This window comes from Bipolaris sorokiniana, assembly GCF_000338995.1.
Source record: "Bipolaris sorokiniana ND90Pr unplaced genomic scaffold COCSAscaffold_7, whole genome shotgun sequence".
Classification (NCBI taxonomy): domain Eukaryota; kingdom Fungi; phylum Ascomycota; class Dothideomycetes; order Pleosporales; family Pleosporaceae; genus Bipolaris; species Bipolaris sorokiniana.
This window is the reverse complement of record NW_006911901.1, coordinates 1,388,935-1,416,042: the sequence shown is the minus strand read 5'-3', so window position 1 is coordinate 1,416,042 and position 27,108 is coordinate 1,388,935. Positions and strand designations below refer to the sequence as shown.

The window sequence follows — 27,108 nt, the reverse complement described above, 5'->3', positions numbered from 1 at the left end:
GATATGGAGCGCATGTATCAACAGTGCTCTCGATTGGGCATTTGTCCGCCCTCGAGATTGCTAACATGAAGCACACCCGTGAAATTTCGGGCGTTTGCCGGCTCGTTACGCTCGATATTCTACCCCTCCAAGCTGTTGTATGTGACCAAGCTAATCAATCTGTGTAGCATCACTCAGCTTCACCGATGGCGCTCTCTTGCCTCTCACGTCCACTAAAGACTGTTATTCGCCTCTCGTCGTCAGTCCGCGACTGCCGGCCTCTACACGACGGACCCAAGCTGCTCTCGGCCAGTCACCTTATCTCCACTTGCTGCAGTACTACATGTTAGACATTACGTCCGGTAATCCATCGTTGCCACTTGCATGGAACACTAGCAACCTCCGCATGCATATTGCCTTGCATGGACTGGGCCCTCCATTCAGCTGATCTCTATCTCCACTCAACGGCTGGCGTTTACCGTGGCCGGCCCAATGTTGACTAACTAGGCCCTGCACGCTGACAGGCATGCCTCACTCAGATAACAGGATGGCGTGAAGTTTATGCGGAACCTAGCTCGCCATCGCATGTCGAAGCAATCACCTGGACTCCCTGGGCAGACACTAGAACCGGCCAAAGCCTGCCCCATCGGAGATCCTCTGACGTGGCGAGCGGTATGTGGTTGATCGGGGAGGAGGCTATATCCCTGAAATTCATGTCACCATCTGTCATGGGTTTGATGAACGCATCGGCGTTGGCTCGCCTACCTTTCCACGCATAATCAACATGGAATGCTTGCCTCTGGCGGCCTATGAAGAGGGCTCCATGATTCCGACCTTCTTACCGGTGAAGCCGTAAAGAGGAGATTCCAGATGTGAGCATTTTGCTGCAGTCCATGCGGTGGCAACATGATGCAGCATGTTTCTGTCAATCATCCCAACCAGTATGCCTCATTGTCAGATGAGGCAACAAGTCCACATTGCCGGACCAATTGCTTGTACAGAGATAGATTGAAGTGTACGGCCATCATATTTTTACTCGAATTGAAGACTAGAGATCCATGGCTCGTCTGCAGTAAAGTGAGTGTATAACAGCGGCTGCCAAAAGCTGAGGTGGTGTTGTGCCGTCAGACCTAAGGACGGCCCTCGTGTCATGCACGGAGCCACACCAACCACCACAACAAACATGAGAGCTGCGGCCATTGCTGCGACCGTAGGTAGCTTTGCAAATAGCTGCGCAAACAATTGACCCATTGACCAACTTAGCTTGTTTTGGCATCTCTGACGCGGTGATGTGAGTTTTCATCATTCTGACCGCAGATGAGGCCTGTGTTGCCATCCTCGAGGGAGTGCAAAGGCGACTGATTATGAATTGACGTTGAAACTTGCTACACGGCACTCCGCACACGCTTGCTGTCATGTGAGGACAAAGCAATGCTGGGTATTGCGTGGGTACATGAACGGCGGAGAGACTAGGAGGAAGGTCGCACGCAATTTTGATCCCGAGATGAGCAAGTGCTGTGCTTGTGTGGGTCAGCGCTGCGGTCGTTGGCGTCTTCGGTGCATGGGAGGACCAGGCTGCGTGTCTGCGGATTGGCGGGTGCCACCGACAGTGGGTCGAATCGGCCTCGCCAGCCTGGGTGCATGTCCCCGCTCGATGAGTGAGATGGTTGGCTGGCGCACATGAGGGGAACTACATACACGTCCATCGAGGCACTGAGTGCTCTCGACAGCGGTGGAGAAGGACTAGACCAAGCCAGCAAGTACAGATATCAGACACAGAGCACTATGACGGGTTGCAAAGACTTCACAGGTACGACCTTATCTACGGTGGTATGGCCATCAGGACTAGACGTCTCCAAGAGGCAAAAGAGGAGACCCGCCCGTCTTGGTGGCCAATCTGCCCAGTATAGGTGGGACGGTTGGAGCGGCGGCATCTCAGGCTGAAAGCCTTGCTCCGCCTTCGCCTTCGCCTTACCATGGAGGAAGCATGTGCATGCTCGCTGGGAGAAGCTCGCTCAAGCACGGGAAACTGCTACATGCAACCAAGGTCTAGCCGCATATGCACGAATGAGGAGGGATCAGGGTACAAGTCTATGTTCTGGCTGATTCCACGCGTCGTTTCTGGCTAACGAGTACACGAGTGGCTTGTCAGACCGATGACGGTGTGCAGCAGTGATCAAAGACAAAGAAGACGGGCCACCAGGCAGACGTGAGTTGTCAATGCGAGGGCTGCCGAGGCCATGTGTGTATTGCATGAATATAGCAGCCAAAACGGTCTTGGGTCACTGAAGTGGCCGGGACAACAACACGCTGATCCGGAGGAGCAAGGGAACAGCAGGATTTTTCGTAGTCAACCCGAGATATCTCATGCATCTAGTTTAGGCAAAGACAATACGGCAGAGATGCCATAGTGGCGCCTACATTTCAAGCATACTCCAAACTATGTACCGACAAAGAGGGGCGCGGGTCAGCCTCCGTTGAAGGCTTCGTCTCCGGACGCGGAAATCGCTGCTGGTTTCGGTGCGTATAGCAAAGTATGAGCTCGGTACGCACTGAGGATGTCATTGACCATCGAGCCTAGAAAAATGGCACCAAAGCGTATCGAGCCTGAACGTGGTCTAGCGGACTCTTGTGCTGTCTCGAGCCGTCCACATGCACGAGATGACTACTGTACACCCAGCGCCACCAGCCTTACCACTGGCATGCTGTGGGAATGTATCAATTAAATCACTGGGCGCCGTACCCACCCAATTGGTGTAACAGATTGTAATAACAAAACCATGTCCGATTTATTGGATCGTAACACCAGTTAGTCGCAGAGTCCAACAGTCGAATGAGCGGTGACGAGCGAGTATTAGTAGTTAGAAGGACCGATACTACATGCATAGTAAGCGTATTACCCTTAGATCAGCAAAGTGGAGAGCGACAAGACAAGAGCAACATCAGAGTCTTGGACTAGTTCTATTGCACGGCAGAGGTCAACGACATGTCCAGCGCGAACCGCAACTTCAGAGTGGCCGATGTGGCGACCCAGCGCTAGGCGAAACCTTGGAGTGTTGAGAAGCGCCCACCAGCCTCTGGGACAGCCCTTTTCCCTGGTCAAGACGGTACCAAAGGTGAAACTAAGGGAAGGCAGAAGAGAGATGAAAAATCTCCGCCTTGTAGAACTCAAAAAAACGGCGTCATTAGCTCGGAACAAAGTCCGCACTTAGGACACTCGCGGGTGCAGCTACGTGCGTCATTAGCTTGCATGTCGAACATTCTTAAGCGAGACAAGAGCGGACGTCTCTAGCCCGAGAACCGGCCACAAGCATGATGACACTTGCGCAGAATCACTGTCCTTGTCGGATCATAAAAGCCATTGCCAGCCGTGAGTTTGTCGGAAGATAGCGGCGAGGCTTGCCGGTAAGGGCGGCCTAGTATCGTATGTTGTAGCGAAGTAGACATGTCCAATTGGCCAGATTGACGCTACTAATATACAAACAAGATGTACGCGGAATGTCACTTCAGCAACACGGTCCCGCGTATACGCTTCTTGTGTACAGTATTCTGGATGTTCCCTCATTGAAGCTATACAGCCAGCTGATCATGGTACTTGCTTTGCTACCGCAGATGAAAACCGGGCCAGCGAAAAGAACCTTTTGCATGAAAAGAAAGTTTCATTGTTCAGTGGATCCTAGTATTACTAAAACGTTATTGTGTCAATGGCAAAGTGGACCGTGACTAGGTCTCTTGTAGCAGTCCCGACGTTATCCTGACGAATTTACATCGGTCTCATGGCACCCAGTATGCTCAGGCAGATATTATACATAGGAGACATGCAATTCAAGTGATATCTCCTTCCCCAATGGGGGCTGTACCAGCCGTTATCTCGCGAATAACTGCCGCGATAGCAGATCTGATATGTCCGAGTGCCAAGGTGCTTTATTCGAGCATTGTGCAGGGATCCCACGACCACTCTGCGAACAAAGAACATGGGCGCAGGAAAAACTGACGAGGATAGTTCGTGTGTGTGCCTATCAGGGAATTTCCTTTTCTCTATTTTGTGGGCGTAGTGTATGCACACATGTACGTTGGGTAAGGTTTCCCCTCCGCGTTTGGCAGTCTTATCCGAACCAGCCTTCCCTAACCACCATCCCATGTCTTGGGGATTTCAATCGCACCAGCTGTTTTTTTTTGGTTTTGGCGCTATATATACTGTTGTATAACAGGCTACTGCAAAGCCCAGACTTCCGCCGCCCAATGCTCGCATGGACATGGTATCTGCGCAAATTGACCGCGTGACGGGCCAAAAACCAAAGTCTATATCGACCCAGCTCGTGCGGTATGTTGAAGTATCCGATCCCGCTCTATAATTCAATCATCGCCGATGAATTCTCTAGTGTACATCTGTTCCCGAGAGGCCTCGATGAATATATCAGCAGCGAATGACACAAAAGTATGGAAACACATATTCTAATGGCTGACTGAAAAAACATATCGTCGATGGATCAATTGTCGCAATCTTGCGACTTTCCTTGGTCTTGTTTAAAACAATATTCTTTTCGACTAACGGGTTTCTCTGGTCTACGACATCCAACTGGCGGTTTCGCATGTTGCTTCAAGATATCGTGGTAGGGTACTTATCCACCGGGAGAAGCCATAGCCGACGGATCATTGCACTAGTTAGTACGGATGACTAAGGATGCAGGTTAAGTTCGAGAAGGAGATATATGTACCTCGGTTCTCTATGCATTGCAAAAGCCAAGGATCGCACAGTACACGGACACTTAATCGAATCGCTACCCATGACTCGATGTCTAGGGAATATTTATGACCCGTCCCGAGGGTTACACCAGACTCCGACATCACAGTTACTGACCACAAAACCTCCATACTCGAAGTGTATGAACAGCACTGCTGTAAGGCCAACATCTGAGACCCGGCACGCGTACTCTTACTCAACACAACATTTCGATCCGACTAGTGATATGAGCTTCTCATTCTCAAACCTCGAGCTTGGTTCTCTGCGCTAAAACCCGATTGGGGAATCGGTCGTTCACATCCATCGAGATCAGCTGGCGGCTCTTACTATCGTCAGCACAGGACCGAATTTTAGTGCTCAAAACAGGATGCGATGCGTGAACAATCTTTATCATCGGCCCCCTTTAATCTTCTACCAGATGTATTCACGACTATCAAATTTCTTTTGGAAAAATCAAATTGAAGTTGAAGAGTATTCCCAGCTCAACAATTAGGGACATACACAAGTTATGCATATGCATACAACTGTTTGTTATTTCTGATGTTCGATTCCATTGGCCTACCTCCGCCGCAAACAACCATTTCCGCATTATCCCGCTGCCAATCAACTCAGTTTGGACATTCTGTCATATTTCCGACCATATGGGATATCTTACTTGGATACAATACCTCAAAATAGTGCTAGCAACAAAACGAGCTATTGCTCACCGTCAAAACATCAGGATTGTAGGCTGTGTTTTCCATTAGTTTCGAGGATATTTTTCTGGTACAGTAACTCAAGAAACAAGAGACACGTGGCTCTCATCCAACAACAATCCATAGAGTAGGCACATCACCACTACAACATCTGTATACAAGATGTCAACTCACACCGAGAAGTCGTGCCGAAGTGAACTAATCTAACATCCAGCAAAGCCAAAATGTCAGATTCTTATACCGATTACCAATAAGAAATGATAATAACACAAATGGTATACATATACAGTGGATGCATCCTTCAAGCTAAAAGAAAATGCGTTCTCAGACCTCTGCTCTAGAGTTTCAAACCATTTCAGCAATCAAATTCTGCAGCAATATACAATTGGCCGCTCTCCTGACCCTCCAGATTTTCGCCTGTACCCAGAATAAATTCGTCAGTGTGCATATGGTGAATGGTCATATACCGGTTATCCCTACGGCGCCATCGACACCATGGATTTCACATTGAAGAACTTCAAGGGAAGCCAGATCAGTAGCATCAACTGCGTGACGAGGTCTACAGAAAAGGATGACTCCAGAGCTTCCACCATACGCTGCAGTCAACCGGGATTCAGATACACGTGGGAAAACGGCCTTAATTTATTGTCACTACTTCCCTCTGTGAGAAATTTTGAGTATAAAAGAATGCAACGTTGATGAACGCAAACAGTTTCGAACGTATGGAATCTTCAGTCACCGATCAAGGACAACTATTTCACTAGTGTAGTGACCCTTAAGAAGAAGCCTGATCATCCTAATGTTTGGACTAGTATACAGGATCTGCAGGAGTACAAGGGCTTGAGATAAAGTCCTTCGCAGGACTGGATGTCTGGAATGGCAGTAAAGAGGATGTAGTGTTGACTACTCGTTTTATTGAAGGGGAATAACTCTTTCAACGAGATCTTCACCTACCGATGACTTTTCCAACTGGGTTGGTCCAATGTGTTCATGGGGTCATGTGAATGAGAAATAGAAGCATATAATCAAGGACGTCGAATGCATCTACCCTAAACTCTAATCAGCAGTCTTGCTCATGTCGACATCATGCGAGTTTCCCGGAGAGTATCGTAAGCAGTAAGCCCTTCTCAAGCACCAACCTAGCCTATTATCCCCGTGTTCCAACCTCTCATCCAACAACTCCATTAACGCTTCAATATCCACCCATCTCCCACACCAAGGCACACTACCCGTATCAACTTCCCTCTTCAAATTCCTCTGTCCCGCATATCCTCCATCTCAAAACGCCTACTGCTAATCTGACTGATAGCCATCTATACTTAGGTAAGCATACGTTTCGGAATTTACACGTGCTCTCAAGGCATCACTGATAAGCCCAGTTTACGCAAAGCCAATCTACAGCAACGTATCGCTATGCCCAAACCCTCACACTCAAGAGCTATTCGAGCCGCCAATCCCTGTTATTAGCCTGAGAGCCACCTGTTACCCTGTTTCCATTTATATATGTTTTATTGTACGAGTTGCTCGCTCAGATCCCTATTACACGGGTCAGGATAATAATCATCTCTTGATTTTTTATGAACGATGTTAGTAACGTCCTCTTCATGTGATATCAACCATCTCAGACTCACACACTTACATTCATCCTTTCTACAAAAACAAGAACAGATATGTCTAGGACATTGATCAAGCCATCGAAAGCTTCCACAACTCGCACAATGTCCAAGTCTAACGATCAACGATTCACACAACGTTTATTCACGAGTCCCGCATGCAAGCTAACCAGCTTAGCTGCATAAAAAGCAAAACACAATTTCACAATGTTCTATCTTCACACCCTAACTACACGGGATGGCCTCGTACGAGCATGGTATTCATCTGCACTAACCGCTCACCCCAGCTAACTAGCCAAACCCAAGTGAGGTGGGGGTCGAAACCCTACAACGTGCCTCAATTTCCGCCATCTCCCGCTTCTTCCCAGATGAGACTTTGTCGGGAACTCGGCGTAGATACACCGCAACACTTCCATCGAGGTCGAGCGCTGATCCCGTGATCGCCATGGCCACAGTACAATAACCCCGCGCTTCTTGCACCTCAGCATGCGCGCTTGCGCCCTCGACCATGGCGCTGCGAGCGTACAGCTATTCTGCTCGTCACCTCTGTAGCGCATTTCATCGAGTAGAAACCCCCAAAGCGCCATACTCCCCTCCAGCGACCTCTGTGACGCCAATACGGCCTTTCAATCTCACGAACACCACCTACACCAACCCGTCAGCACATCCTCCCCACACCCAACCTCCTAAACACATACACATATCTTCACAGACTCTCTTTCAAACAGGCATCCTATGCCTCTTACTCAACCTCCTCCTCGCGCGACTCTCCTTGCGCCCAGGTAACTGCTCATGCGGCACCTCCGCAAACCCGCTCTCCAGACCAACAGCCTCACTCTCAGCCACACTCGCCCCATCCCTCAACGCGCGCCGCTCCTCGCGCCCCGTCTCCCCTTCTCCCTCGTAAAAAACACCTAACCGCCAGTTCGACGCAGAAGACTCGTACAGCGCATTTGTCGACGGCCGCACGAGCACGCGGCGTGAGCGCTGCAGCTGGCTTACATCTGTTGTTGAGGTGGCGTCGCGGCGGAAGAGGTGGTCTGGGAAGATGCGTTTGAGGAAGCGGGGCATTGTGCGGGTTTGATACTTCAGGGTTATGTAGAGGTGAATATGTGTGTTATGTATGCGCTGTGTATTGTGTGTTTGTGTTGTGCTATTGTTGGTGGAGAAAGTAATGCAGGTAAAAGATTGGTTCGGGTGCGGGTGCGGCGGTGCGCGATGAACGGTAGTTCCGCGAGATGGAGTTTGTACGTATGTATGTAGTGGTAGTAAACGTATACGTGCGTAACGTAGCTGCAGGAATATACAGAAAAAAGAAATCAAAAGAGGTTTATGCAGGGACTACTTTTTCTCCCTTTTTCGATCTGTTTTATTTTCTTTCGGGGAGAGAGGGCAAGCTTATCTAGGGTCCCGTGCGAATGAATTGATTGGGGTGGCGAGGGGAGGCGGGGGTGCATGCGGGCGGTGGGTGGGGGGAGGGCAGCAGACTATGCGAAACGGTAGGGAAACAAGGAGGCTGATTGGCTGGTATAAATGGGGTTTCGCAATCTGATGTGCGGGTACGGCTGAAAAGTCCGTCTTTGTAGTGTCCCAATGTACGCGTCAATGCTGGATCTGGAATTTTAGCTGAGGGCGTTGAGGGCTCACGCGGCAGCTAGCGGAAGAGTGCGAGCCAGTCGTTGCTGTTTGGCCATGATGCGTTGATGGGAAGGGCTAGCTGAGGGTGTTGATCTTACTGGAGCGCCTTAAAGTAATGATTCTTTCATCATGCCCCGGATTGGACACTATCCGGTGAAGCTGTTGGTTTGCCAAGTGCATTGGTCGAATATCTAAATTTCAATACCCATTATCACCACATGACCCGTCTGAGCAGCTATGTACCCGTGACACATCTGGAACACGCTCTCTTAACCTTGGGCGACCTCCTCAGATCGCAGCCCGGCTCCAGAACTTGATCTCCATTAATATCGCTCACCGCTGACGCCCAACTCTTTAGTGCCCGAATCGCCATGTGTTTCAAAACACCAATGCACGGTCTCTATTCCCACCCATCTCTGCACCGTCATTATTAACAAGCTAAATTTTTTTTAAGTAAGATGTCTCCATCCATTACCTCCTTCTTGTACTTACCCTGTATGCCTCATATAAGAAACTCCCAGCCTCACAATCAGCCCGCCCATATATCCTCTTCCCCATTACTCGTGCCCATTGCGCACTCTCTCCATCGACTTGCAAAAAGCACAATCACGACAATGGATTTGTCGAATACGTACCGTTGTATCAATTGGCACAAAAGGCCTAGACTGCATCTCTTGAATACCATCGCTACCACTGTGCTGCGCCCATCTCAGAATCCCGCTCCACCTCATAATTTGATATTCCGTTTCTGATTCATGGGCCCCATTGCTCGACGGCTCATCACGAGTAGATGGTTCAGATATCGCGATTGTGGTAGTGTCGCCGGGCGAGACCGCTACTACCGGGGAAGATGGTTCTGCGACTTGAGCTTCTGGCTCAATCGGTTTGACGGGGATAGCGGTCGAGATCTGTGGCGTCGCGATGAGCGTTGAAGCGGGACTCGGCACCGAGTCTGCTTTGGTGATGGCGGGTGCCTTAGTGACTCCTTGGATTCGTTGGTTGCTTGCGATGTGCGCCCATGTGGTACCCTGTGTAGCTGTACTAGACAGTTTGACTGGAGCCGGGTACAAAGGTGAGAAGTGTACGGTAACTTCCTTTGGCAGAACCTCCTCGTCAGGCTGCTCAGCTTCACATTCCTCCTCTTCCTCCTCCTCAACATCCCATGGTGTACTGTTGTATCCGTGATCTCTGATATAGCGGATCGAACGCCGCTGCTCATACATCTCCACCTTGATGATGGCGCTGCCTAGACACCTCCCATCTGTCTCACGTTGGGCACGCGCTGCGTCGCTCATGGTCCGGAAGCCGACAACGATTGTTGTAATACTGCTCCCTTTGTAGATGTTTTTGTAACTTACCGGGCGGTAGGGAGAGAACAACTCAGCAACCTGATTGTCGGCGACGTAGCTCGGGACGTTCTTAACGAAGACGAGGCGATCATTTGACGCTCTGGTGCCAGAGAGTAAAGTCATGGCATTAATTGAGTGATTGAATTTGGTTGTGTGGCGGATTTGTAGGAGCAATAAGCAGATGAACTAACTTTTATCTAAGTAGAGATATAAGTGCGAGTGAAAGGTGATCGGAGGCAGTATTGGTCCCAAAAGTCTTTGTCTACCCAAGGTGGAGGTGAAGCGGAATCAATCACATGCAATCAGCGCTCACTCGCACGCCAAGCATGAGTAAAGGGAAATTCCAATACAAATGTAATGTTATTTGCCTCATTGGTGCGTTTGCACTGACAGGAAGGTGCACTCACCAAGGGTAGTATGAGATCATTCAAGAGGTGCCAAGGTGAAGCCTTCCCAAGGTACGCGGTGAGAACACGTGCACCTGAGTCATTCAAGATGTATGAATACCACTTCAAGTAACTTAAGTAGTGAATCAAAGCGGTCCTGCAAGACATGGCATCAACGCGGTTATGCGTGACGATATTGTGTACGCTACCATGTGCTTAAAGCCGTTAGTTACACCTTCACCTTGGTGCTAGGTGATATCACCCTTCACGCACAGGGAATATTTACCAGTACTAGGGCAATCTCCAATCTTGGTCATTATATTAGAAATGAGTTATAGATGCCTTGAGCGCCTTGGAAACTTACTGGTAGCTTGACATCTGAACACGTATAGGGCGAGCCCAGGCACGAGATACAATTACTTCATATAATCAAACATTGTGTGTTTACACCACCAATAAGTCATTCTATTTTGTTTCATATACTCAGACATCTAGACAATGACCTTGTGTGGCGCCTCCTTCTCTTCAGGCTCGTCGAAGATGTTGACAGGCCACCTGGGCTTGTTGGCAATGTAAGGAATGTTGAATCGCCTTCGCTCCTTCTTTCCAATCTCCTCGACCTTCTGGAAATCCTCCTCGGACAGCTCAACCTCCTTGAAATTCTCTTGGATGCGCGAGGCGGTGACCGACTTGGGAATGACAGAGTGACCGCCCACTTGAGCCCAGGCGAGGATAACTTGTGCGGGGGTAGCGCCAATTCGGCTGGCAACTTCCTTGATGGTATCGTGCTGAACGAGAAGAGGAATGCCGAGCATGTTGTTACCGAATGCCTAGAAGTAGGATCAGTGCTGTTCGAATGGTAAGCTGGAGGGAAAACAGTTCTTACCGAGTACTCAGTGACATGAATGTTCTTCTCCTTGCAGTACTGGATGAGTTCTGGCTGGAGGAGACGTGGGTGGCGCTCGATCTGGTTGGCAGCGGGTGTCACACCAGTACCGTCAATCAAAGCCTGGAGGTGCTCCTTGGTGTGGTTGGAGACACCGACTGCGCGGGCCTTCTCCTTAGGCAGCTGTGTCATAGCCTTCCATGTGTCGACAATTGAGATTTCATCCAGCATCTTGACGTCCTCGCCCTCCAGGGGGAAGAGGTTGCTGTGAACATCTGACCGCTCGTCAAAGGCAACAGGGAAGTGGACAAGGTAGAGGTCGAGGTAGTCAAGGCCGAGCTCAGCCAGGCAGTCGTCTAGAGCTGCTGGTACGTCCTGGGGACGGTGCTGAGAGTTCCAGAGCTTCGATGTGATGAAGACATCCTCGCGCTTGAGGCCAGGGACCTCGCCACCAAAAGCCTTCTTGAGGGCTTCCGCAATCTCCTTTTGGTTGCCATAGACCTTGGCGAGATCCAGATGACGGTAGCCAACCTTGAGGGCCTCAAGAACGGCAGCGCCAACCTGACCAGGCTCAGCTTGCCACGTACCAAAGCCCAATTGCCTGAGCAGAAAGTAGTCAGTAAATGTCATCATATGTACGTAGTGTGCTATTGAGGTACTCACGGGATGGTAGCGCCAGTGTTGAGAGTAACCTTCCTTCCGAGAGACATGTTTGCAATTAATGTGAATGGGGTATCTTGGGAAAAAAAGTAAAAGGGTCTGTGGCGATCTAAAGTGCGGGTGTTGGGAGCTATTAAAGGGTAGTCTGGGGGAAAAGTTGTCGGAGGTGGGGTGGAGGGGTCGGAGACGTCACCGAGCCTCAGGTCGGCGGCATATCCAAGTCTAGCAGTCTCTCCGCACGTAAGCTGCCTCCGAGATCCACTCAAGCTTGCATCATGTGGTGCTCAGACTGCGTGGTATGGCTAGATGCTGGATCTGAGAAGGCGTCATCTCTTTGCGGGCCATGTGGCTAGCGAGATGCGTTCCTGAGATTGGTGGAACAATGGCGGCCAACACGAAACCTCATGGCCATTCCCAGCAATTTCGTCAAAACACCTGTTGCGCTCGCCAGCCACACCGGATAAATTTGACGGGAGCCTAATTGAATTGGAGTTGGTATGCATTCTTTGATAGAACGCGCCTCCATCACGGTTCTATCTTGGAAGCTGCATGTGATATTACATAAGCAACTGATTCTTCTGTCCTTCTCATGTAAGTTAGTCTGTTATTATTTGGGAATACAACTATAGTCTACGTAGTAGAATACAACAGCCAGCTCATTCAAAGCTCATACAAGTCATCGTTGTTGTCACGATTAGAGCCAAGGCTAGGGGAACCACCTCGTCCCAATAAACTAAACGACTCCATTTCTTCTATACTTGGAAAAGAATGAAGACCTGCGCGAGTCGTTGTCGACATGGTCCTAGTACAAGATGAAAGGATTGGGTCGCCAACCGTCCCAAATGCAGATGCAACAGCAGCAGACACAAATGTAGCTGGAAATTGTGAAGCTGGAGCTGGAGGATCTGCTGCATCAGACACTGTCAGTGAGGGTGCTCTGTCCCTCTGCTCGTGATTGTCTCGAACCCCGCCCAACCACAGCCAAAATCCTTCGCCAAAACCCATCCATAACTCCAGAACACGTAGATAAGTAATTTTACATTTCTTGCTGACTAGATCCTTGATCCTAGTCCCAGTTCGACCGATGGCACGGTATGAGACAGACTCCTAGTCGTCGCTGTCGTATTCTTCGTCGTCGGCCAGTAGTGCAGGGTACTGCCGACGTCGGAGGTCTTGCTCAAGGCCGCCTTCAGATTCGGGATCGACGTAGCCCTTGCCTCCTACAAGTGAAAGAAGGACAGGAAGTAGAACAAGAGCGTGAGTAGAGGCCCAAAGCACGAGAGCGACCCATACGCGGAAGTAGTATATTTCGAAGATCTAGCCAATCCTGTTAGTTCATGCGCACAGAGTACTGATATAAGAGAGACAAAACGAATAGCACATACCTTGCTCCTAGTGAAAGCCAACACTCCTACTCCTAGAATCTTCGTGATGGTAATTCCGCTGACCACACTGCTCGCTACATTGACCATGGCTGTCCATGCGCGGGCATCACGGCCTCGGAAGCGGTGTCTCGGTGCCCGCTCCATAGTCGCACGACTTGGGAAAGTGAATGCTCGAGCGATATGTGCCGTGAACTCGACGCTGATGCCCACACAAATGATGAGGTTGACCAGTGAGACGGCATTGAGCGAAACACCAAGGACAGCCATAGACCCAATAATGGCCGAGACCGTCATACCAACTACCAGTGTCACAACCAGTGCGGTGACGATGGAGCCAAGCATAATGGTTGTGATGACAAGTACTGCCGCGAGAGCAGATCCAATCAGAGCACCAGCCAGGCGAACAATAGATACGTACTGGTCGAAGAAGATGTAAAACTTCGAGTATGGGAATACCTCGGCTTCGACGTCTTTTGATATCTCTTTGGATATGCGACGCGCTGCCGTGTATGCAGAGATGAAGTCTTTCTGCGAGCGCAGCGGAGTATGCGCAGTACGGAAATGGGAAGCGGGAATGGTTAAGTGCTTGGAGTCAATGACCAGAGCGTCCGAGTACGCGGCTTTTCCGCCGATAGGACAGTCTTCAGTGGTTGGAGCCTCGATCCACTTTTCCAAGTACTTGATAAACTCCTCGCCTTCAGGCATACCATAAAGAGTCATATTCCAGGGCGGCTGGCGACCTTGGAAACAGGGCTTGCCCTTCTCCACACAGCACTTTTCGTTCTCAGGATTCAACCACAGGAAGAAATCGTCAAGCCAGTTTGCGGCAGAGGCCGAAAGATACGAAACTTCGGGGCGCTTGCGCTCTGCTTCGATGATGTTTGCCAGACTGTTTCTGTCGCAAGCGGAGAATCGTCCACAAAGCTCTTTTTGCGGCTTGCGCTCAGTAACGTTGAGCTCCTTTGTGACAAAATAAACCGGAGGACCGACGTCAAGGTAGTCGTACAGGTCGTTGAAATATGGGATTAGGTAAGAATCGCTTGGAATAGCGATACGTTGATCCAGACCAAGCTCAACTTGGGGGAACAGAGCAAGGCCTGCTGTGAAGATTCCGAAAAATAGCGCGAGAATGCCAATTTTGGCCTTCTTACCCAGAATTGCTGGAGCATATGTCTTACGGATGAAGCGCTGTAGTGCACCTTCCTCTCCCACTGCAAAACCCATACCGACTGGATCAGCGCGCTTAACGCGAATGCAAGGGAAGCAATCCGCACGATTTGATTCGACACGTTCCTGGTTAAGGGAGAGTACGGCAATGAACATAGTAACCTGGAGAATGGCGTTGATAAAGACAGCTCCTGCGGCATATGCGGCAAAGTTGCGAACAGCAGGCATACCAACAGCACATCCTAGAGCGAATGCGGTCGTCTCAGTAAGAGCGGAAAGCAAGATTGAGGGGCCCATGCGTCCGAGAGCTCGAGAAACGCGTTCTGGAACGGTTCCTTCAGGGTGGCTGATGTTAATGCGCTCGAATTCATGCACAATAAGGAATATGTTGTCCACACCAACGGCCAAGACAAGGAACGGAATCACCTCTGCTATGATTAAGGTGACCTTGATGCCAGCTGCTGAGAAAAGACCAACCGAGGCAGAAACTGACATGAGTACGATCAGAATACCCACTATTCCTAGCATAAACTTGGACTGCACTAGGGCGTTGGCGGGGTTGCGGAGGATAGACTGAACAGTAAGTGTGGTTGAGCCAAGCGCCAATGATGCGTACAAAAACATGATGATGTAGCTGATCACCACGATCTTAGCGTCCGTGTTGGTGCTCTTGTTGAGCTCTTGCTCGAGACTGACTTCAGTACTGAAGCTCAGCCGAAGGCCTCTCTTATTGGCCTCATCGGACACGAATTTAAGGTAATTCTTCATTTCATTCTCAAAGTCCATTGCACGTTGCTCTTCTGGGGTGCCCTTGGGATGATTCTGTACAACCCAAGTCACCACAAGTGCCTTGGCGTCAAGAACGCTCTCCTCAACACCACCGAAGAGGAGATGTGGATCGAGTGGCTGCTGGAAAGTGGGGAGACACTGAGATGGGTTGTCGACACACTGTAGCAGGTCATCCTTCCAACTGTTGGGTATGACGTTGGCGAAATCACCTTGGAAGTAACCGGTAACGGACTGAACAATACAATCATCCCCTACTGGCTTGAAGCAAATCTGATCCAGAGTAACACCGTGCTCGGCTGACTTGAGACGCTGGATCTGGTTCTCAACACCGAACCACCAATCAAGTGTTTCATAGCTGAGAACTGGACCGGGACTGTCGAGTGTGTCATTGACGAGGAAGGCTTGCTCAGCGCGAAAGAAAGGTCCAAACTTCTCGTCGAAAAAGGCTTTCTCCTGAGCAGCAGCGGAATCTGGTGAGACCCACAGATTTACAGGATCGGTCTCAATCTGGAACTGCAGCCAGCCCAAGCTCATAAGGATTACTACTATGATGCTGGTGATGATGGTGATGGCTGGGAAACTAGCGCAGATGTATCCAAGACGGCTGAACATGCGATCGCACCAGGTGTTGACAAAGTAGTGCTTGGTGGGGCGATCTAGCATGCCAACATTATGTACTATATCGCCTTCGTCCTCATCGTCGCTGGGGCTCGTGTCTTGCAAAAGACGCATTCGCTCAGTCTTATGTCTCGAATGTTTCTGATATGCGACATGGCCAGCCACGGCGATACACAAGAGTCCAATGAAGCAAGAGTAGATGATGATGACAGCAAAGGATAGGCAGGGAAGCAGGCCGACGTGGCATTGCTTTCCTTCTTGGACAGCTGGAAGCTCAGTGCAAGATGTGCCACAGTCCAGGCAGGCACAACGGTACTTCTCGTCTTCGGTATCACAAGGATAGGCGTGCTTGCTCATCGCGGTCATGCCTGGGAAGAGCTCTTGAGATGGTCGCGGGTAGTTAATCTGGAAAGGCGAGCCTAGGAACTTCTTGTCGCCCAGAAATTTCAGAAACTGGGTAAAGTTCTTTGCGCCACCGCCGATGAAGTCCATAGCCTTGCCATTTGTCGCACCAAACTTGACATCCTTGCAGCTGTCGTAAAAGGTTGACGCGTACTTGTCCGCGATTAAGCTGTCCAATTCCGTTACTAAGTATTTATCGCCCTTGGGCTCCGTTCCGGTGATATTGACGAAGGTCGACTGGTCAGGGGAACACGTGAATGTGCAAAATAGGTTGTAGAAGTTTTCCTTGCAGGCAGGGCACGCGTTGATGATGGGAGTAGCGCGGTCGAGGTTCGTTTTGAGGGCGTCAAGCTGATCTTCGTCGCAGCAAATGTCTGAATCAGACCACTGCGTGCCACAAATTTCTACAAGCTTCTTGCGTACGTCGTCGTCGGGTGTTTTTGCTGGACCATTGTCTGGGCAAGGCAGTTCCGAGCCAAAGAAACCCTGCTTTCCGCATTGCCCTCTCATTGCGCACCTCCCTCTCTCATGTCTTGTTGTGAGGTCTGGGCCAGCGAGAGCAGATCCAGCAAGGACGGAAAGCAGGCCGACTGTCATCGCCTTCCATCCCGGTGTGTGTCGTTGCCTCATGATGACGCTTCGCGCCTGTGCGCCTCCTTGGTCCAGATGGACAAAGTGTTTCGAGGACGACAGCACGGCTAAATCTCGTAATATGTGCGCAAGCTCAGTGAAGCAAGTGCAAGCTGGTGATGGGTTTGGTCGTGTATGGGTGAGGCGCGGTGGTGAGGTAGATGCAGCTCTGTGAAGCTCCTCGGCTCCGGCAAGGTGCGAGCGGCGGTAATGCGGAGCTCTGTCGACCTAGCGAGTGGATAGTCAGATGATAACAAGTCGATTCAATACTAAAAGAGCAGCAGACGCTGGAGAAGAATATAGCGGGTGAGTTATCGTTGGGGAGGGGGAAGAGATGATGGTATGCTGAGGCATGAGCGCGAAGCTAAACACTGTCTGGGGTGCGTCATGAACGTCACTGCCCCAGACGCTTGGCTGGAACGCGCAACGCCGCCCAGGAACAAGAGCGATCCGCAATCGTGATCATGCGCACCAGCCACTACCAACGCCAAACCCGTCGTCATGTGACATGAAGCTTTGCTTTGCTTTTCTGGTCTTGCATTTACATCGCATACTTTTTGCACACCGGCGTAAAAAAAAGCAATTCATCGATCTAATATAAATTCATACTGTATAGTGCCATGTTCTATCGTGTCATGGCCCCGAATGCCATTCCATGTCCAATTCATCAGTGGTGTCTTTCGACGGGTATCCCTTCTCCTCTTCCAACACGAAACTTTTTACTTGCGCAGGTACTGCACTAGCTCAACAAGCTGCGAGCGTGTCTCATCCTCCAGCTGCTCATCAGGAGGGCTGAGCACCTTCTCAAAGATGGGCATCAATTGTGGAGTGAGCTGTTGGACAGTGGGCTCGTTTTGCTGGTACAGCTTGACGATCATGCCGAATACTGGCTTATTCTCCTCGTAATCCTCGCGAAGGGGGAGGAGCTGCACCAACCGTGGAAGAATCTCCACAATGGGCAGCTTGCCAGGGTGCTTGCTGATAAACCGGCTAACACAGCCTGCTGTGTTGTCGAGCAGACGAGCCTGGTCCTGTGCCCCGAGCAGAGGCTCAAGTTTGGAGAAGATGCTAGACAACGACTTGAGAATCTCGTCATCGTTGGTCGTCATCTCGCACAACAGACCCATGCCATAGACGGCGTTGGACTTGGTCTCAGGATCCTCATCCGACAAACGGTGGAGAAGCAGCTTGAGTAGGCCGCTGGTGTAGGGTGTGCAGGCAGCACCCATGTTACCAACACACTCAGCAATAGTACCAACGGCAGCGCTTCGCTCCGTCGAGTCTTGACTGCTGGCATACTTGACAATAGGCTTCTCAAACATCTTCCAGAGCTCGGCAAACTGCGAGCCAAGGGCAACGGACAGGCATGTGACAGCCTCCAATGCCGTCTCGATGACGAGCCAGTCGTACTCTGAGGATTCGTCAAGGATGTCCTCATCAGCATCGTCGCCGAGATCTTGCTGGCAAGGATGGCGTTTAGTGATGACAGCAAGCAGATGCTGGCACATGTCAGGTACCACTGTGCCATTTTCGGTGAGCAACACTGCAGGTCCGCACAGCTTGAGAGTTGCTGCGACATCACGGTTGATGTCAGTGACAGTGCCACTGGGTTGAGTTAGCGATATTCTCGAATATAGACTAAAAGAACCAGTTGATGTAAAAGTTGCTCAGAAGTAGAATCGCTTTCACCTCAAGTGCACTTTGTGCATCGGAGTGAGCTGGGATTAACGAATAGTGTGTCATCTTTGCAAAAAAGGTTTGAGGAAATGAACATTACATACCGATCCATTTCGTCTTGCCAGACAGTCATGGTTGCAGTCATAACGAGGTTGCCCAGCTTGCGGAGCTCCTCTGGTGGTTCGACAGCGAGAGGAAGACCAGGCTTCCACTTTGCCATACCATCGCCCTCGGCCATGCCAAAGAGGCAGGCGTATGTTCGCCATAGGGTACCAAGCGCAGCCTTGCGGATACCCTCATACGGGTGGTCCACAAGCTCAAGCAGCTTGGTGACGGTGGCTTCCATGTAAGGAATGTATTCACGGCGAGTGTGAGTGATGATGTCGCCATAAACTTCAGCAGCAATCTCCTTTTCCATGGCAACGGCGCTGATGCCCTCAAGGTCATCCCAGTCGTCATCGGAATCGTCGTCATCCATTGCAGCCTCGTTGAGATCGCTACCGTCATCACTGGGTACAGCAACCTTGATCTTGCGACCTTGAATGACAACTTCAGATCCGGCCAAGTCGGCAGCCTCCTCCCCAAGCTCGACATCGAGACCAGTTTCTTCTTGATCAAGGCAGTCCTGGAGTCCCTTGACAGCGCCCGGGAGGTATTTAGCGAATTGTTCTTCGTAGACCTTGGCCATGGTACTCCAGAGGATGTAGCTGGTCTCCCTGAGGCGGGGGTGGTCGAGATGCAGGGCCTCTTCAGAAGCCTCCATCAGTGGCAGGACAAAAGGCTCGAATGGCCCTGGGCCAACAGCAGATGCCATTTTGCCCATCGAATCGCAGGTGACGCCACGAAGGTCAAGTTCGTCTTGGCTGTTCTTGATTCTTACGTATGGCGACAGTTCATTCATGGTCTGTTCGAAGAAGGGAATGAACGCCTTCTCAGCGGCAGAGGCGATGGAGCCAACGGCACCAATAGCAGCACTCTTGACCTTGAGGTCTTCGTGATGGAAAAGCTTGCTGAAACGTGGTACCAACTCAGGCACGTATGTGGCAGCATCCTCAGGCTCCAGACCCTCGATGAGGGAGTCAATAGCGTGGCAGCTACCACGGATAATTGAGAGGCTGCGATCATCTTCTGTGCCTTGCAAGTTGCTAGCAGCAAGGTCAAAATTCTTAATCATGGCGGGAATGAGACGGGCATGCTCTTTGCCAACATCCTCGGCAAGGTCGTCAGCTAAGCGCGCAACACCATTGAGAGCAGCAGCCCGGACCTTGAGCTCAGGGTCTTCAAGCAGGTGAAGGACCATAGGCAAGATCTCGTGAAGCTGAGTGGCAATGAAGTCAGGTGCGCCCTCAACACACATACCCAGAGCCAGAATACCAGCTTGGCGATAGTCAGGGTTCTGTGATTGGAAGTATTGGCCGAGGTTCTTAAGCAGAGGAATGACTACTTGGCTTGGAGGCAGACTGGAAGCGAGGATATCAAGAAGGCCAAGAGCCGAGCGGGCAGGAGTGACGTCTTCGTCTTCACTTGACAGATCACCCAGCTCGGTGACGATGTGCAGAGCCTTGAGGGTCAGCTCTTCTCCAATCCTGAGACCCTGGATCTTGAGCCTCCTGTAACGGACGCATTGCATGAGGAAGGCAAGAGCCTGGGAGCGGTAGTCATCCTCGACATTTGTGCTAGAGGAAAGTTCCAGCATGAATTTGACAAGGTCGCCAAAATGCTTTGCCAATAGCGCAGACTCGCAGCCGAGAAGGGTCTGGAAGACCTCGAATGCCTGCATAGCACGGTCCTCATCACCCTCGTCGACGGTAGCCTTGAGAACGTTGACCATGGCAGGAATGGATGCCTGGAATAAAGCGAGTGCCTTGGGGTCCTCATCGGGCTCCAAGAGCATGGCCAGGCGGCTGAGACCAAGCATGGTGTTGATCCTGACCTCGACACTCTCTGGGTCTTGGATAGTGGAGCTGAACAACTTGTACAGATCGGCAGGCTTAGCAGGGAAGGAATCACCCACCGACTCGAGAGTTGTGTAGATGATGTAGGTGCCAACCTCACGTTGTCGGACGTTGGCGCTGGTAGCAGCTTGCTGGAGGTATCCGGGGAGGTCAGCCCACTCGCCATCCTCGAAGTCTATGGCTGCGATGGCAGCAATGACGCGGGCAGCAGAGTGGCGGGTAAGGGCGACATCTTCGTTGAGTGTGAACTGAAAGATCTGGTTGCGAAGGGAAGCCTTTTGTTCAGCGGGGAGGTTTGCCCAGTGCTTTGTCACGAGCTTCCTAGCCTCTACGGCAGCCAATTGGCGCAGCGCAGGCTTGGGGTGAGCGCAGAGAATTTGAAGCAGGGCATTGAGAGAGGCAGGAGAGCTGTAGTAGCTCTTGTTCAGGGTGGAAGTAGCGGCCTTGACACGCTCGGTGTTAGCTGGAAAATTGTCAGTTGAGAACCATGGGCAGGCGGGGCAAGGCTACTTACGCTCCAAGAGGCCCTCGAGGAGCTGGACAAACTGTTGCTCATCCATGGCGGCGCTCTCACAGTGTAAGTATGTAGAAAGCTTGCCTAGGGTGGTCTCTCGCAGAACAGCGCAGACCAATATTGACAGTTGTGGAGGAAGAGCGCTGGGCCGCACATTCTTTGAAGTGGGGATTGGAACTTTTTTTACGCTAGTCTCAGGGTCCAGCAAATTAGGTAAGCCATGCTGGCAGCCAATGACGGCAGTGCGCGGCCGGAGGAGCTATGGCTTCCACAGGAGGCTGCTTGGGCGCAGTATGCAGCGCAAGTGCGTGTGCAGAGAGCATAATTGGCTGCATGTTCCATTGTGTAGCACAAAGGCCTGTCTTTGCTGGATGAAGCTTTGACCGGCCACTCGAGCAAATTTGAGAAGAGACAGAAAGTTCAGCTCTGGGGCTCAGAGCGTAGGCACCTCAACTGTAGCAACATCAATGCCGTATGCTGAATGGCGTATAGTGTGAACGAGGTGAATTGCCGGTGCGGTGGCGCTGATATGGGGAGTTTTGGTGCTCAATCGAGAGAGGGGGTGGAAATGGCTGGCTGCCATGCCGTAGCAATGACGAGCAGCATGGTGTAATGAGGCGGCGCTCAGTGAACAAGAGACAAGCAGACTGAGGCTATGATGCGCCAATGGCCATGGGATTGCAAAGAGCAGAAAAGGAGGCAAAGATAGACATAGAGAACGTATACAGAGCTGGATGCAAAAGAGAGGGTCGAAGGCACAGGGAGGTCCAGCCAGGTGCAGGACAAGGTGATAGGACGCGCTAGGCCGGGGTCTGTGCGGCGGAAAGCTGTTAGCAAAAACAGAAGGAGCAACAGCGGCCAGCACAAACTCGCCGCTGCCATCACAAACGAGGAGGCCTTCTCTACCATTCTTCTCTCTTAGTCCCTACATTGTAATTCCCTACCCCGCCCCGCCCGCGCCCTCCCCCCCATCACCACGTCTGTAGACCTCACTCGGACACGTTACCTGACCCCTCCGCCTCCGACTCCATGGCTTCAGTACGTCAGGCACTTCCGCACTGATACCGCCACATGTGACATTGATACTGACTTTGTCCAGCAAGCTCCCAATCAGCCGCGCCCCTATCCAGGCAATTACCTTCCCAACGGCGGCGCTCCTGGTGTCCCCTCGGGCCCAGCGCCTGGAGCTGTCCCGCTGCTTCCCAACCAGGGCCGCGTGATTCAGCAAGGAAGCGTACGAGTTCTCTGCATTGCCGATGTCCGGGGTGGGCACAACCTTCGTCTTTGGTGCAATGGCATACGCTGACGTTGTAAAGGAAACTTGCAATCGCTGAACCAGCTCGCTGCCGATGCCCGCGCAAACTATATCATCCACACTGGCGATTTCGGCTTCTACGATGACCGCTCGCTGGATCGCATTGCCGAGAAGTAGGTGCCCGCATATTTTCAATTACCCTCTTCCAGAACTGACTGGCCTAGGACCCTCAAGCACGTAGCCCAGTACTCGCCGCTCCTATCAGACACGGTCAAGCGCTCCATTGCCTCGGCACCACCCCAGCCTCCCATCAAGGAGCGCTTCGCAAGAGAACACCTGCCCCTCTCAGAATTGCCCCTCTTCTTAAACAAGACCTTCACACTTAACGTGCCTGTATACACTGTGTGGGGAGCATGCGAGGATGTTCAAGTCCTTGAGAAGCTGCGGTCGGGCGAGTATAAGGTGGACAACCTGCACATCATCGATGAGGCGCATTCACGGCTACTCGACGTCGGCGGTGTCAAGCTGCGACTACTCGGTCTTGGCGGTGCCGTCGTTATGCACAAGCTGTTCGATAACGGCGAAGGCAGGACTACCATTGCAGGTGGACAGGGCACAATGTGGACCACCCTGCTGCAAATGGGTGAACTCGTCGACACTGCCAACCGCGTATACGATCCGACCGAGACCCGCATATTCGTCACCCATGCTTCCCCCGCACGTGAAGGTCTGCTTAACCAGCTGTCCGTCACATTGAAAGCCGACTTCTCAATCTCTGCTGGTCTGCATTTCCGCTATGGCAGCTCCTATAACGAGTTTAGCGTCAACCCAACCCTTGATCACTACCGCGGAAAGCTCGCCGCTTCCAAGGCTTCGTTCAATGATGTTTGGGATACAGTCAAGACTGAAGTCGAGCCTGCTGTCGCCGATAGCGAGTCCCAGCAGCGCCTCCTCGCTTTGGCACTTGAAATAGTGAACAAGATGCCCACCGTGGCCAACGGTGGGAATCCTTTTGGCGGTCCTGCTCCAGGCCCCCAAAGTGGCGTTATCGATGAGAGTGCATTCAAGAACATGTGGAACTTCAACCTTGCGGATGCTGCCTATGGATGGCTTGTCCTGGATATTGACAATGGCAGAATTGGTACCGAGATGAGGGCTCAGGGTTTCAACTTTGCCCACCGAGGTGGCAAGGTCGCGCCAGGCCAGACTCAGCCTGCGGCCGCCAACACTTCAAGTGGCCCTCCAGCCGCTGTAAACCCAAGTCCCTCTGCTCAGCCATCTCCTGTTCCTGGACGCCAAGGTGGTCCCCCTACGAGCGCCCCTCAGCAGCCCCGCCCAGCGGTCGCCACCCCACCTGTTCCTCAGCAGAAGCCCAACAGCGGCACCCAGCCCGTACGCGCTGCTACCCCCAAGGAGCCCATCAAAGCCGCCACTCCACAACCCCCAGCCAACAATGGAGCCTCCAACGCTGGAGCCGAGAAGTCGGCTCCTAGCGAAGCCAAGCCCAATGGCACCTCGGCCCCAGAGAAAGCCGCATCGCCAGCACCCAGAGAACCCGTCGAGCGAAAAGAGAGCAAGGGACTGTTCATCTCTGGTGTCAAGGACGAAGAGGAAGCCAAGAGCCTGCTCGCGGAGGAAGATCGGTCAAAGATCGAGAAGATTGAAAAGATCAAGCATTTCTTTGTCGCACACTTCTCCACATCGCAGGATATGCATGGCGCTCTTCGCCGTGTTGCGGACGATGTCAGGAATGCTAGGGGAGGACCAGAGAACAAGACGGTCAAGATCTACAACGAACGTGGGCCGGGCAGCAATCAACCCAGGTACGGCGCTGGCAACTGGCAGGCCAGCAACCGAGGTGGTGTTCAAGGCGGCGGCTACCGAAGTGGAGGTGCCTCTGATAGCGAAGGTGGCCGCGGTGGTCGTGGCGGTCGTGGTGGTTCTTCGCGGGGTGGACGAGGTGGAGAGCGAGGCGCTCGTGGCGGTCGAGGAGGAAGGGGTTCCTTCAGGGGCGGTGCAGGTGAAGGTGCGGCAGCATCCACCGGAGGCGAGTCATAAGACTCTTCCTCTTTCTCGGCGGCCGCATCTCTATCTTCTCACCGACTCTGATACCCCCACTTGTTTCTTTTTCGGTTTCGTGTTAACGGCTTTTTTAACGACGGGTATGATGCGACGTTGAAACCTTCTCACTCACCCTCTTTCACTCCCACCTTGTCTTTTTTGTAAGCTTCACAAACAAAAAATTTCATGTCTTTTAGAGGGGACCAACTCGCTGTTCTTGTGGTTTTCAAAGGCTGTTCATCATGGTCTATATGGGTGTGAACCCATTTCTCTTTCCCTCGCTGCATCACATTCCCCCTCTTTTGTTTTGGGAAGCGGGGCATGGATTTGTATGTAGCAATGCTAGGTACATTTCTCTCATTACTTTTCTCTCATCATAGTGGGATGGATGTGGAGATTAATGGCGATTGGGCGCTGTTTGTGCCTTGTTTATATCTGAATACCTGTTTCTGAACATTCTCTGTGCTGGCGGGTTCATCATAACGAGAATAGAGAAGTGAAGTCACGTACTGCAAGCATCGTCGAAAGCGATATGATCGACACGAAAATCGTATCGAAAAATGAATACTGTGTTCAATACTAGCAGTAATTATTCCCCCCATGTTCTGAATCAACAAAACCAGTTGACTGTATCAATACCGAGCACGTCTCACAAGATAATACACAACTCAGTTACCGAACAAAGGACTGAACAGCAGCACTGCCACCAAAACTCAGCAGGATCTTCACAGTCGCATACCGTAGATGCTCCACCTGGCCCCCGTCTATGATCATCAATCTGCATCGTTTCCGGCTCCTCACCCTCTCTCGTCCTTGCTCTTGCAGGCTCATTCGAATTTCGGAACTGCGGGGAATGTTCGACAGGTATCCTTGAACGCGTGGGCATGCTAGGATTTATGACGATGCGGGGAGCGAGGTTCATGTCTGGATCGCGAGAGTCATCTACGAGAGGTGGTGGTACGGGAAGACGGTCACGGTCGCCTGGGTAGGGTGGACCGGGATCACTATCTGAAAGTAGCTCATGAAAGTTGGATCTAGCAGTTAGGGAGGCCCTTGACCGGGGCTGGCTCACTCGAATAACGGGAGGAGGTTCCTCGCGAATGACTGTGGGACGACGCCTAGGTTCGCTGTCCTCCTCGCCAGAAGATGGACGGGGTTGTGATGGACGTAAATGCGAATAGTTTGACGTGCGTTCCTGTGATGATTGGTTGGTCAAGGTCTCGGAAGAAGACCATACAGCAGAGCCACGCGTATTGGAAGAGTCTGGCACCTGCAAGGTGGCTGATGATGCGAATCCACGTGATGCTCCTTGTCCGAGACCCAGAATCCTTATAGCATGCGAGTAATCGAAGGGCGTAGTTGCATGGTCACCTTGAAGTGATAGGCGCTGTAACCATTCTCGAGGAGAAGGAGATGTCCATCTTACTGAAGGTGGCGTACTGATTGTAGACAAAGGTCGTATGTATTTCTTTTCAGAGTATTCTTCATCATCCGAACTGGCTCCACCTCGCAAACGAAGGTGTAATGAATTAGTAAGCGTCGAATCATCTAGTTCTGGGCCGATTTCGTTCAGATGTGATGTTGAAGGAGCTCCAGCTCTGCGACTAGACAATGTTCTGGCGATTTCGGAACTTGATTTTGACGATCGACTCGGAGTAACAATCTATGCTCCCCTTTGGCCACTTTCAGTCCTTGTGATGGTCCCCGGCAGTGGGTTTCGTGGTAACATTTCATCTCCGATATGGTAAACGCTCCACTCATCAGCATCAGACGAGGTAGGGGTACTCGGGTTATCTTGCGTATATTTCGAATTCCTTCTTGAATGCTGCACATGGCCAATATGTGAGCGCAGTCTTGTGTTGACAAGCTCCAAGAACGAAATTCCATCTATGGTTCCAATCAAACGCGGGCTTGGGGAGACGCTCGCGGCCGAAGCCCTGTCTAGCAGCGGCTGCTCATCTTGGTCATCTGAGACAAATTCGTCTGATGATGAAAACCATACCGCATCGCATGCCCCGATAAATTGCGGAGTTGGAGAAAAGCCGGGCGGACCGTTTAGGGGTGTCGGTCTGAACTTCGCTGATAAATAGGCCTGTGCATGTACAATTGGACGCACTGAACCGCTTGTAGTGTGCCTTGGATGATACCTGGTGTTGTATGTTGGATCATTTTCGACCTCTGACCAACACGGAAGAGCATCAAATTCCTCGTCTGTCATATAAGCCGGATGAGAAGCGTTTGGCATCTGGTTGAGGCCCGGACTTTGAGCGCACCTCCCTGTTGCCACTGCTGCTTGTGAGATTTGCACCTGTCCATGGTCACCTTGCCGCTGTAGACTTTTCGCGTTTCTCTGTTCCACGTTTGGTTGATCCAAATCATTCGTTTCAGCCGCACCGTGCTACTGGCTGGTCTGGGGACCAGTTTCTGGATCATGTAGATTGTGCCCTGGTGGTAGCGGTGGTTCTCGAGCATGCTGGGACGAGCAGCGTTTTGTTGTATCAGGAGACGCATATGTGGAAAACATTGGTGATGACATAGATGAAGGCGCACGTGAAAAGGAGTCATTGAGAGTTGTATATAGCGACGAAGTAGTATGGAGTGACATATTCGGTGTCGATATGGCACATGAATCTAGCACATGAGTGGATGATGTAGCGTTCGGTGATTGACACGAAACACTGAAGAGGTCAGAAGCTTTCTCACGA

At 51.4% G+C, this 27,108-nt stretch overlaps 7 protein-coding genes across 7 annotated transcripts; 1 reads left to right on the top strand and 6 right to left on the bottom strand.

Moving 5' to 3' along the window:
- Window positions 1-7,610: 7,610 nt before the first annotated feature.
- On the bottom strand, window positions 7,611-8,409 carry COCSADRAFT_37028 (uncharacterized protein). Its single transcript, XM_007701659.1, has 2 exons — window positions 7,730-8,409; window positions 7,611-7,676 (listed from the first exon to the last, which is right to left on the bottom strand). Exon 1 carries the CDS (start codon window positions 8,100-8,102, stop codon window positions 7,752-7,754), a length of 351 nt encoding a protein of 116 aa, XP_007699849.1. The 5' UTR covers window positions 8,103-8,409; the 3' UTR covers window positions 7,611-7,676; window positions 7,730-7,751.
- Window positions 8,410-9,092: 683 nt separating this feature from the next.
- Window positions 9,093-10,230, bottom strand: COCSADRAFT_325317 (uncharacterized protein). Its single transcript, XM_007702046.1, has 2 exons — window positions 9,162-10,230; window positions 9,093-9,107 (listed from the first exon to the last, which is right to left on the bottom strand). Exon 1 carries the CDS (start codon window positions 10,139-10,141, stop codon window positions 9,227-9,229), a length of 915 nt encoding a protein of 304 aa, XP_007700236.1. The 5' UTR covers window positions 10,142-10,230; the 3' UTR covers window positions 9,093-9,107; window positions 9,162-9,226.
- Window positions 10,231-10,895: 665 nt separating this feature from the next.
- COCSADRAFT_89350 (uncharacterized protein) lies at window positions 10,896-12,000 on the bottom strand (the record flags this gene model as incomplete). The annotated part of the gene is made up of 3 exons (XM_007702045.1): window positions 10,896-11,234; window positions 11,291-11,891; window positions 11,954-12,000. 3 exons carry the CDS (start codon window positions 11,998-12,000, stop codon window positions 10,896-10,898), a joined length of 987 nt encoding a protein of 328 aa, XP_007700235.1.
- A 1,057-nt stretch (window positions 12,001-13,057) lies between these two features.
- COCSADRAFT_160664 (uncharacterized protein) lies at window positions 13,058-16,941 on the bottom strand (the record flags this gene model as incomplete). The annotated part of the gene is made up of 2 exons (XM_007702044.1): window positions 13,058-13,267; window positions 13,336-16,941. The coding sequence occupies 2 exons, from the start codon at window positions 16,939-16,941 to the stop codon at window positions 13,058-13,060; spliced, it is 3,816 nt and encodes a 1,271-aa protein (XP_007700234.1).
- A 719-nt stretch (window positions 16,942-17,660) lies between these two features.
- Window positions 17,661-21,133, bottom strand: COCSADRAFT_160663 (uncharacterized protein; the record flags this gene model as incomplete). Its single annotated transcript, XM_007702043.1, has 3 exons — window positions 17,661-18,546; window positions 18,642-21,036; window positions 21,088-21,133. The coding sequence occupies 3 exons, from the start codon at window positions 21,131-21,133 to the stop codon at window positions 17,661-17,663; spliced, it is 3,327 nt and encodes a 1,108-aa protein (XP_007700233.1).
- Window positions 21,134-21,954: 821 nt separating this feature from the next.
- COCSADRAFT_142966 (uncharacterized protein) lies at window positions 21,955-24,496 on the top strand. Its single transcript, XM_007702042.1, has 4 exons — window positions 21,955-22,125; window positions 22,187-22,352; window positions 22,404-22,515; window positions 22,567-24,496. Exons 1-4 carry the CDS (start codon window positions 22,117-22,119, stop codon window positions 24,398-24,400), a joined length of 2,121 nt encoding a protein of 706 aa, XP_007700232.1. The 5' UTR covers window positions 21,955-22,116; the 3' UTR covers window positions 24,401-24,496.
- Window positions 24,497-25,075: 579 nt separating this feature from the next.
- Window positions 25,076-26,875, bottom strand: COCSADRAFT_160661 (uncharacterized protein; the record flags this gene model as incomplete). Its single annotated transcript, XM_007702041.1, has 3 exons — window positions 25,076-25,167; window positions 25,205-25,909; window positions 26,677-26,875. The coding sequence occupies 3 exons, from the start codon at window positions 26,873-26,875 to the stop codon at window positions 25,076-25,078; spliced, it is 996 nt and encodes a 331-aa protein (XP_007700231.1).
- Window positions 26,876-27,108: the final 233 nt, after the last annotated feature.